The sequence below is a fragment of the Melanostigma gelatinosum genome, assembly GCF_949748355.1.
Source record: "Melanostigma gelatinosum genome assembly, chromosome: 11".
In the NCBI taxonomy this organism is placed as follows: Eukaryota; Metazoa; Chordata; class Actinopteri; order Perciformes; family Zoarcidae; genus Melanostigma; species Melanostigma gelatinosum.
In genome coordinates, this window is record NC_136644.1 from 4,286,430 (window position 1) to 4,297,721 (window position 11,292).

Here is an 11,292-nt window from a genome sequence, read left to right on the forward strand (position 1 = left end):
ATGACCAACATGATAATACATGGAAGAAAACGCACAAAACAACCAAAATTCATCAAGTTGTTGCTTTGAGAATCTGAAATCGAGCCTGAAAGAGTGAAACTGCGTCAGGACGTCGTTGACCTAGTTTGCCTACCCCCCCCCCCCCAAGCAGGGTTGGATTACAATCTCACATTGGTGAGAAAATCCTAAATCTCTGCCTCCAAACTACATGGTAGAATCGTTAAAAAAGAAAGAGAAAATGTAGCTGGTCTAACCCCACTGATTTTACATGTCTGTTGTTTCTATTCTACTGCAAATTTCCCAGGATGTCGGACAGCGAATCCATCAAGAAGTTGTTGCGGTCTGTGCTCCAGTCCAGCAAGGATGGCGTGTCCATCAGCACCCTCCAGTCAGAGTACCGGTCACTGTGCGGAGAGAGCATCCCGCTGAGGACGCTTCGTTTCTCAAACATGGAGGACTACCTCAAGAGCATCCCCTCTGTGGTCCGCTTGGAGTACCGCATGGGCAATGTAAGGGCTGTTTCTTTTTCTTAACTTTACCCATCTATAAAACCATTTTTTACCTGGTTGTTATATTGCTGGTTGCTATACTGATACTCTGCACAAAACTGAGGAACTCATTACAACATAAAAAAAGTTGTTTGTAGGTTGTCAAATTTGCTGAACCGTATACGGTATGCATCACTTTGTGAATTTCTAACGATACAGTGAATCTACTCTGTAGGTAATATGCTTTGCCACAGTGTGTAAAGAGACGATTCACATTGCTGAGCTTGTGGCCAAGCAGAAGAGCTCCAAGAGATCCGGTCGCTCCCAATTCGTCAACTGCAAGATGAGATTCAAACCTTCAAACCCGTACATGCATAACGGTAGGAGACACTTGCTGATCGCTCTGTTACATCAGGGCGCTATCTCTGCTTTTTTATTCATGAAAACGAGGGATGAGAGGCGCAAACATTAACCTCTAACCTTTCTCTGTGTCCCACCTCCTCCTTTCACCCTGCGCGACCTGTTTTCAATCTTTCCGTGCATTTAGTGAGGCCACGGTCCTCTCTCCGCCAACCCTCAGCTCTCGGTGCCTCTAGTTGGCCAGCATACCGTTCTAGGTCTCATGGTGGCTTCAGAGGCTGCAGTGCCTCTGAAGACTACAGGTAAAAAAAACAAACATTTTTTAATCGAGAAATAATGAGCAGTAGTTGCACAATATCCAAAATGAATGAAGCAGAGTTTTTGATTGTGTTCTCTCTGAACATACACATGTTCAGACAGGTGAACATACACATGCAGCTAAAATCAGCTCTGTTAAATCACCTGGTTCTCGGTTGTTAAGTATTCATTTCAGGTACTTGTGCATTTTCTGTGTAAGTAGATAAGTATAAAAGCCAGCGTTCTAACACTACCTGTTAATCGTACTTACAACAAATAGTGCAGGGTGTTTGTATTGCGTTGCTGTGAAAAGCACAATATGCTCAAGAGACTGCTCTGTTGCCAACAGGAAAGAGACGAACGTGGCAAACTGCCAGAGGCCCAGAGGTAAGTGGGACCTTCTTGGTGCGTCCTTTATCAATGTCACAACATTTAATTGATTCCCTTTAAATATAATCTGCTTTATTCGATCATTTATAGAACACGCTGGTTTTGGGTGTAATGTACTTTTGCCCCCGATTCCAAGCCACGTCTGTTAATACTGTGAATCGAGCTAAACACGAGCTGCACGGCCAAAAGACAACCTACATTTAAATCGATCCAAAACAATTTAGTTTTAGGTGCTAAATTCATAATTCGGAGCATATCGTATGATTGAGGGACGCACAGCTCTCAACATGGTGACGACTGAGCCGGTGGACCGGCGGGTCTGTGCTTAATATATAGGTTAGAGAAGACGTTTTTCTGCTGCATCTGCCGTACGAGGGCCGTGGCGAGTAGCTACCCAATGGGGCACGCACACATTGACTCACGTGGCACTAACGCGCATGCATGGCTACATAAACAAAGCACAGAGAAGCTGAAGCGGATTCAAACACACACAGAGGGAGAGCGTCTTCATTCCTCCTCTATATCTTTATAGAGGAGGAATATAGCAGCAAATCGTTGTTTGCTGCTATATTCATATTTCTGAATTTGTCTCCGTTTGACGATGACATGAGTGCAGTTGGGGGGCTTTGACAACTGGCGGATCACAGACATGAGGAACAAAGTGGCCTTTATACGGCTGATAGTGATCAATTAAAAGTCCCACTGATCCACTTAGTTGCTATATGTCAACATCAGTTATAATATCAACATTGGGCAACACTGCCAGAACAAACATCGGATTATGCTAACGAGACTAAATATCAATCTGCTGCACTGTGTTTGCTGATGTCAGCACTTGTTTACCTGTCCCTCTTCCTTCGTAGAATCCTCCACAGAGAAGCCTCCTGAACAAGTCTCCAGACTCGGCCAATCCCAGGTACCATCATTTTGTTCTCATTTTACCCGACATCGTACGTTTGAGTTGCAGTGCATTGCTTTTTGTGTGGTCGTATTTACATCACCAATAAAAATGTTTTGAGACTAAATCAAAGGGTTAATCCGTGCCTTTTATATTTACTTATATTACATTCATGAGTTCACACGTCAGCCGAGCTCTCACCAACGAGCTTCTTGCATGTTTATTTTAGTTTCGCATTATGTTTAGGTATTCAGCACTTGTGCCACACCCCAATCAGTGACATCACAGCGGTTGTTTTCCATCTGCTCTTTTAATACTTTGTACTATTTAGTGTTTTATTGATTTGATGAGAAAACTCAATCAGAAAAGCACAGGGACATGCTTGTAGTGATCATCCATGTGACATCTCCCCAAACAGTCTTGTCTGTATGACGTGGAGCTGGTGCAGAGCAGAATAACTCAGCTCCTGAAGAGGTACTGCACCGGGTTGTGGATGTCCAAACTGTCGGCGGTCTACAGTCAAATGTTCAGTCAGAAGCTCCACCCTCAGGCGCTCATTGATCTGCAGAAGTGGACACACATCATAATGGTGAGTCAGCAGATAATTATACCCCCGATCAATTTGATATCATGAAGCCCGGTGAGTCTTAAGTTTCTTTGATATTTGAGATATTTTTTGATATTTTTGAATTGTTCAAATGTCTTTCCTTCTTGTTCCATCTCTTGCTCATCTTTCACAGGTGGAGCAACCTACCAACACCAACCGAGCTGACCGCCTAACCTACCCTCCTCTGCCTCCCAAGCTTAGTATTGTTCCCAGAAGAAACACCACCAACATGCCTCCAGCGTCACCCACTGATTCAAAAGCTATCACCACACCCGTTTCTTTACGTCCCTCAACGCTCGACCAACCTTCGTCCCCTCCCTTTCCTGTCCCTAAACCTGGAGGTTCCCCCCAAAGCCCCTTGGTTCAGCCAACCTTCATCTTTCCTCCGCAACCTGTCGCCGCGTCTTCCAGCAAACCGTTAAATTCAGTCACGTTGCGCAGCCCTGCCCACAACCCGGCTCTTGCTCCACAGCTTCCCAACTGTGTAACTAATGGAGTTAATGCCAGCGGTCAATGGAAACAAAATCAGAAGTTGCGTACGACTACCCACAACCAAAACACGCTGAATTTAACCCCGACCTGGAGTTTCCCTGCGTCGACCAGCGCTTCCTCCCTCCAACCAAGCCCGGCAAGTTTACCGCTTTTGAAGGCCACCTTCTCCCCGACCTCTGATTCTGCCCCTTGTCCTCCCTCCAAATCTCCCGCGGCCTCTGTGTCGGCTGAGGTGCGTCAGAGAATAAAGGAGCTCCTGTCCAAGTACAGTCGGGGTCTGTGGGCCCACGCTTTGCCCAAACTCTTTGTAGACACGTACAAGATGCCGTTCCCCCAACATGTTCTGGACAACTTGTCTCTTTTGCTGGATATATTCACTGTGGAGTACCCCATGCCGCATGACAAGAAGAAGGTAAGTGAATGAGAGCGTACGCCAGAGTTACAGGAAGTCCTTACGAGTAGAATTGAAGTCTCGTTGTCCTCACACTTGATGCCAAGCAGCAACGTCTGGTGCTGAGAAGTGAAGCCAACTAAAAACTGCAGATCCTCAAATGGCCACTTTATATCAGTCCTCATAGACCTCCATGTTAAAATGCCCAGCTTTTGGCCAAAGTTTTGTTGTCTATAGCTTATTTACTTGTTAATGACAACTGTAAGGGGGTGATTTAAATTTTTTTTTATAACTTACCTTTTTAAAATTATTTTAAGGCTTTAAGTTGAGCATAATTGAGGGCGTGGCCGCTTTACGTTGCAAGTGTTTGCCGCATCACGTCATGAGTTGCTAGCTGTCTGTCAGCTTTAATTCTTCAGGTGAGTTTAGGGACATCCGTCCTGCTAACCTGTTTCCATGATTGTTTTTGCTGTGGTCAGGCCATCCTGTATAACTCCACAAGAGATGACATGGAAGCCACACAAGGCCACGAAGGCCAGCTGTGCAGAAGCCACCTCTCTCCCTCTGGTCTGGAGGTCCTGGATCCTGTGCCTCCCTCTCTGGTTCTTCCCTCAGAGCAGTACCCCTCTGTTCTGATTGTTGATGCCAAGAGAAGCAATGCTGTGACTGTAAGGTGAGACATCATTCTAGCATACATCAATGTCTGCCAGCCAGCTTACTTGGATGTGCAGAATCTTCTATCTTATGATAACACAACTACTCGTGGTTGCTTTGTTAATGCAACACACGGGTTACCGCTCTTGGAAGACTGCCGTGCTCAGATTGAGAAAAGTCTGTCTCTCTTATCAGGTATATAGGTGAGAACTACTCGGCCGCCCAGGAAGCCATGGAGGAGGCCATGCACTCTTTCTACAGCCAAAGCTCCGCCCACCATCCTCTGTCCAAACCCGTTGTTGGTCAGCTGGTAGCAGTCAGAGGGGAGGCTGGAGAGGAGCTGACGAGAGCTCAAGTCATGGGTGTCACGGCCCCTAACACGGTCACGGTAACTCATTTAGTCAGCTGGCTGTCAAGTTTCACTTCGTCAAGGGGTTGAATATGTTTCAGCAGTTTAGTGACGTACCCCGTTCAGAAATGTTGACTTTCACTCTTCACGCAGCGTGTGGCAATTTTCAGAAGACAGGGTGGCTGAGTGTTTACCGTAGTAAAGGAGCTTTTGTCTGTTTGCCAGGTATACTTTATGGACCATGGCACCTCTGTGGAAACCAGTGGGACTAACCTGCTGGAGCTGCACCAGGACTTCCTCTCTCTGCCCTTCCAGGCTATAAGTGTTGGACTTGCAGGTACATAGAGGATATCGATGCCCCCCCCCCCCCCCCCTCCACTGCTTCCCATCCTTCTTTGTTTTCTTTCTCCCAGGTCTAGAGGCTTTCAGCTCCCATCCACTGGTGCTGTCTTCTCTGGACAAGCTGGCAGTCGAAAAGATCCTGCTGATGGAGACATTAGAGTCGAGTCAACAGAATGAGACGCCCGTCGTAGTGCTGTACGACACATCGCAGGATGATGACATCAACATCAACTCCGCCTGCCTGAAGGCTCTCCAGGACGTGAACATGAGCAACCCTCTGACTGTAAGGATGGTGGTGCTAACTACACGTACAGTGCGACGCCTGCGTTATCTAACGACACTCTTTCTGTTGCCTGTAGGTAAATGCCACCTATCAGGATGTGTGTGTCACAAATGTGTGTGCAGACGGTATCGTCTACTGCCAGCTGCCCTGCAGAGGATCCGCAAGACTCCGCAAGTTCCTGGAAGAAACGGAGAGCTTCTTCATCTCCCAGGTTAACCAGACCTTGGTTCTGTTAGGGAGCCTTGCCTCGGAGATGTGATAGGATAAGGGGGAGGGATGTAAACCCACACTGAGTCACAGTACTGTTGCCACACATCTTTGAGACCCTTCGAGCACATTGCAATTGATGCCACACCCCAATCTTTGATGTGCCTTTGATAGCTGAAGATCAGTCATATTCAACTTCATAAAAGCCGAAGCATTTTTCGCTGATTCCTAATCCGATAAGCCAGATTTATTCCTTCATTGGCTGCTGATGTGATACAGAATCAACTTCAAAATTCTACTTGAAACCACTTCATGGTTAGGCTCCCAATTACATCTAGTTTTAGCTCATGAGGTGGTATTTTTTATTAATTGTATATGTATCGGCTTTTACCATTTCACAAATGCAGTGTTACCCACAGCTGCTGTGTTTTGATGTCAACCACAAAAGTCGTCTCAGGAAAGGTAGACTGTCTTTAATATTGTGTGTTCTTTAATCATACCGACCAGATGACTTCTGAGTCCCTGGTGTCCAGACCCTTCATTGGCAAGTTCTGTCTCGCCCGCTACAAAGGAAAGTGGTCCAGAGTGGAGGTAAGAACGGAACCATTCTCATTTATTTTCTTGAAAACCGTGTATTATTTTGGACATACAGTATCCGTGTATTGCGTTGTTGACTTGACAGTTTGAGGTCTTATTTCTTTGTTGTTGCTCTTGTTTTCAGATCACCAACGTCTACGGAAACCGAGTGATCGAGATCCTCTTCATTGATCTTGGTGTCCCAGCAACTGTAGAGGTCACCGATCTCCGAGAGATCCCCCATGTTTTCCTCAAAAACTTAACCGTCATCCCACCACTGGTCAGTTGTGTGTGTGTGCTCTCGCGTGTGCCTGTTTTGGGAGTAGCTGCACCTTAATCTTTAACCAATCAAAAGCCTATCGAGGCATCCTTTCTGTGCTAATTGATTTGAAGCCACAAAGATTTGTGGACAAAGAAGTCGGGGAGATTGTCATTGTGCTTACAGTGATATTTCTTCAACCCCCAACAGTTTTTCAAAAATGAATCTAATAAAATTACACCGATTGGCTTCAGGGGACACCGTGTGAAACTGAAGCTCTTATTTCTGCTCTGAGGAGCAAGGACTCACGGGAACAGCCTTCCAGGAAGTATTTTAGCGACCGGCACGCCCCCTCATTGTTCATCAGTTATTTGATTGGACGCTGCAGCTGATCGGACTGATCAGATTTTTCTAAATATCACTGGAGTTTCATACCAGACGGAAGACGAGTTATACACTGATCAGTGGTTTCCTGCTTGATGTTTCTTCACCTCCCCGATGACGAGATCCGCTCCAGGTGCGCCTCCTCCCATACCGGACCCCAATGCTCTCCTGAAGGAGTGGGCGGAGCCCTCTGGCTGGAATGTAGACTCCTCTAACTACCAGCACCCTCGCATGAGTTATATCATTTCAATTTCCCCCGAAACATGGAGCCTTATAAATTAATTCCATTGTTCAAGAGAAACCGTAATCATATTCAGGGTTGTTTAACAATGACGTCATAAATGAGACGAGCGCGTTCTGTCGGTAGAAATCGGTCCTGCGCTTATAAACAGAACACAGTCTAAATACTCAATGCAGTTGAGAGAAAACATCTCTACTCTGGCAGTGAGCATTACTGTCTTTATTAGTAAAAGTACACTGATCATGTGTGCAGACACAAAATCTGTCAGAAGTCTCTCCAGCTGATCCGCTGTCATCGGAAACGGACGTCTCTTCATGTGACGCTATTAAGGAAAGGACGTCTCATTTCTCTTAAAGCATACGTCCTTGTTTCCTCTGTCCTCGTATGGTTTCCTTGCGTATCTCCGTGCATCCCTGGTGGGAGGGACTAAGGAAACAGAGAAACAGGGACTCAATTAAGAGACTTGGCATGGACACAGGCTTTTATATTCATGAACATTGTTTCCAAAGATGCTAATGTGGTTGTTTGATAGAATTGTTAGTAATCCATGTCCATTTTTGTGTACCTCTTCAGGCTATCAAATGTCGCCTGGCTGACGTCACAGTTCCAGAGGGAGACTGGAGCCCTGAGGCCGTTCTGTGGGTGAAGGAGGCTCTCGTGGGCTCTGACGACTGTAAAATGAAGGTAACGTAAAGTTGAACACGTATCCGAGTTGGAACAGTCACCAGTCTCGATTGTATAGAGCACCTTCGGGATGTGGTGGAACGGGAGATTCGCAGGACGCATGTGCAGCTGACGCATGTGCTACAACTGTGTGACGCGATCATGCCAATATGGACCGGAATCCTAAGGAGTCCACGAAGAACTCAAGAATTCAGGCTGTTTAGGGGACAAAGTATTACTCCGTATGAGAAAGGAGTACCAAATAAAGTAGCCAGTTTATTTTATGTTTATAATAAAGTCTTGACTGCTTGAAGCACAACAGTGTGCAGTGTAGCAGGAGTGGTGTTGATATTTCAAATGTAAACGCAGCAAATCAAACTTACAAGTAAGGCCTTGTTGGAGAACAGCGTAAAACAATAACAGTCACCTCAAGGCCTCTAACTTTGTTCATGTGTTTCTTTGTTGTTTTTTACCCCTTGTTCCCTTGTTTTAGATCTTGAAGTTAGACCAGCATGAAGAGGACCGGCTGGTCTACATGTACCTCTTCGTTGGTGCTGACAGTCAGGAGCTGGACAAGAGCTACAACCATCAGCTGGCCCAGTCCCAGTTGTGGCAGGAACTCACAACCCAGAACAACAACATAATCACCAGCAATAGCAGCAGCATGGATTCAGGTAATACCGCACAAGACTCTACATAAAACACAGAGTCCTGTATAGGTGTGGGACGCTTCCCTCGATCACTCAGTATTTGTTATTTCGATTTTGCATTGAAGCACAGTGACTGAGGTTAAAGTGCTGACGAAGCTTTATGGACCTGTTTTTTTGACAAGGTCTCAGTGCTCTTGTAGAGAAGTTGACTCTGAGCAGCTGGGTCCCAAACCCCGTCACCAAATCCTCAACGGGACCTCTTCAAGGTGCAGAGGTCTCATCCGCTCCAGATGTGACCGCCACGCCTCTTCCGCTGCCTCCCCCACTGGAGCTCCCCCAGGTGTGTGCAGATGGACAAACTCTCTGTAGGGGCTCACTCGTCATGTGCGGGAGGTAGATGTAAAGTATACATGTTGTAGGCTGCTGACTATCACACTTGTAATTTCATGACTCATCAATTGTTAATTTGTAGATTTCTATTCAAGAGAAATATTTCTTTATGGCCCGTGGATCAAATCCATCACTCCACTGTCACCAGACTCTCAGCTGACAGTTCATTTGTCGTACCTGCCCGCTGTTTGGTATAAACTAACCCCAGAATGCCTTCAAATATTAGAATGGAAACCAATATTTCATCAACGCCTTGTGCTTATAAACACGCCATTCTCCCCGTCTTCTTTCAGCCTGGCCAGAATATGGATGTGTTTGTGCCCGTGGCCTGCCACCCTGGTTACTTTGTGCTGCAGCCATGGCAGGACCTGCATAAGCTGGTGGTGTTGATGGGCGAGATGATGCTCTGTTATAACCAGACCAACTCGTCCCCAGACATCCAGAAAGGACAGATCTACGCTGCCAAAATAGACAAGCAGTAGGTGGTTCAAACCTGATGCATCACACCTGTTTTGGTCCTTTTTATCATGGACAATATGTCCTGGTAAGTTATTTTCTTCCTCTTGATTAGTTTATTTGATTTGGACATCACCGTAGCATTAGAATTGTAACAGGTTGCTATTGTCTGATGGTTAATGGCTTTACTGACGCATGCCTCTCCCTAGTTGGTACCGAGTGCAGGTGAAGGGGATTCTGGCCAACGGGTTGGTTTCTGTGTTCGATTTGGACTACGGCAAACATGAGCTGGTCCGCAGTACGCTCCTCAGGCCGCTGATGGAGGAATTCAGACAGCTGCCCTTCCAGGCCATCACTGCACAACTTGCAGGTGAGTTTGTTCCTAATTCTCTCAGTAGCGTTGCTGTTAGATCTGCATCGAAGCATCCCATTAAATAGGAATTCTGTAGAATTACAACCCACTGCACGCACAGTGCATTCTCCCATCACATGTTCAGCAATTACTGCTGCATGATCTCGGGTAAGTTCTGATGATATGGAGTGAATATATTCTATATTTTGATATTTCAGTTAACCAACAGACAGCCTAAAATAAAGTACACCGATAAATAACTTATCGGCTTCTTCTAGTTTTTGCTAGCTAGCTGTTACCATGTGGGACGTAGCTAGCTTGATTGAGAATGCTAATTGAGTCGTTTTAATTCATTTCCATTCATTTTTAGTGGTAAAACATTTCTCTCTTAAATTGGTTATTCACTTTAAACCGTAAGTTTAAAGAACACCAAGAGTTCACTTGCTAGCTAGCGTACTCACAACATGGCTGAATCATCTGCATATTAGATACAGCGTGAGCAAATACAATCCTTGCATTTCCATTTTCAGCCCATAAAACGTTTTTAATTCCCATGGAAAATGTCCAACTTAAATATTTCCGGAATTTTATCAGCCAGTCAACTATGGTTAGTGGAATGCCACCCTGACAACACGCGGTGAAGCAGCTCGGGTTATCATTGTGAGTACCAGCACCCTGTTTGTTCTGCAGGTATGAAGCAGCACCAGTGGTCGGAGGAGGCCTCAATGTTGTTCAGGAACCACGTGGAGGACCGAGCGCTGGTAGCTCAGGTGGAAAGCGTGTCAGAGGTCAGAAGTCAACTCTGGCAATGCAGGTTGACCGTGTTCCTGGTGGACACTACATTCGAGGAGAAGGACCTTTGGATTCACGGCATGATGGCAGACATCAGCAGTGAGCTGTCCTAGGATCTCTTCTCATGCATGTTGGTAAATTAACCAACATTCTAAAAATGGTGAACTTTGGAAGCCAAACGTCACTTCCTCGGCCCTTGGTTCATTTTTCAGCATTCCTGATCTTTCTCCCAACCGAACATTGAAAAAGTCCCTTTTTATTTCAATTGTTGTTCATTGTAAAGTCTCATGTCAACTTGAGATAGATGTTTTGTTGAGGAGTTCATTTTATTCTGAATTCAAGGACTGTTTCATGTCTATGCACGATGCAAAGTGAATGAGAAATAAAGATGGAAAACATCCCACGCCATCAATTGTTGCTCTTGCCAGTCTTCATTGTAACTCACTCTAATTCATCAAAACTTTTAAGTTATGTCACCTGTGTGTTGCATGTTTTTTGTCTTCTTTTCTACTCTGCGCCCATCTCATTTGTTTTTAGTTTGCTGTGCATGCAATGGTGTGGCTCATGTGTTCTGTATATGTTTTTGCATGACTCCAATTCATACGCATGAATCTACATTGTTTAAACTTCACCGATGGGAACATCTTGTTTAACACCCCATGTTACTCGGCTTAAAATAATACATTGTAATGTTTCTCGTGTGTCAACATGAAAAGCTGTTCACAAGGTTTTGTTAAATTAAAACATTTTGCCAAAAGAGGGTGTACTTTG

General features: G+C 45.4%; 1 protein-coding gene across 1 annotated transcript; it reads left to right on the forward strand.

The window, feature by feature from the left end:
* Positions 1-305: 305 nt before the first annotated feature.
* On the forward strand, positions 306-10,634 carry tdrd7a (tudor domain containing 7 a; the record flags this gene model as incomplete). The annotated part of the gene is made up of 20 exons (XM_079278594.1): positions 306-509; positions 724-868; positions 1,036-1,150; positions 1,495-1,532; positions 2,399-2,451; positions 2,852-3,022; positions 3,174-3,944; positions 4,403-4,596; positions 4,773-4,965; positions 5,152-5,263; positions 5,340-5,551; positions 5,628-5,762; positions 6,266-6,349; positions 6,480-6,614; positions 7,792-7,902; positions 8,375-8,555; positions 8,714-8,871; positions 9,215-9,399; positions 9,587-9,747; positions 10,420-10,634. The coding sequence occupies 20 exons, from the start codon at positions 306-308 to the stop codon at positions 10,632-10,634; spliced, it is 3,573 nt and encodes a 1,190-aa protein (XP_079134720.1).
* Positions 10,635-11,292: the final 658 nt, after the last annotated feature.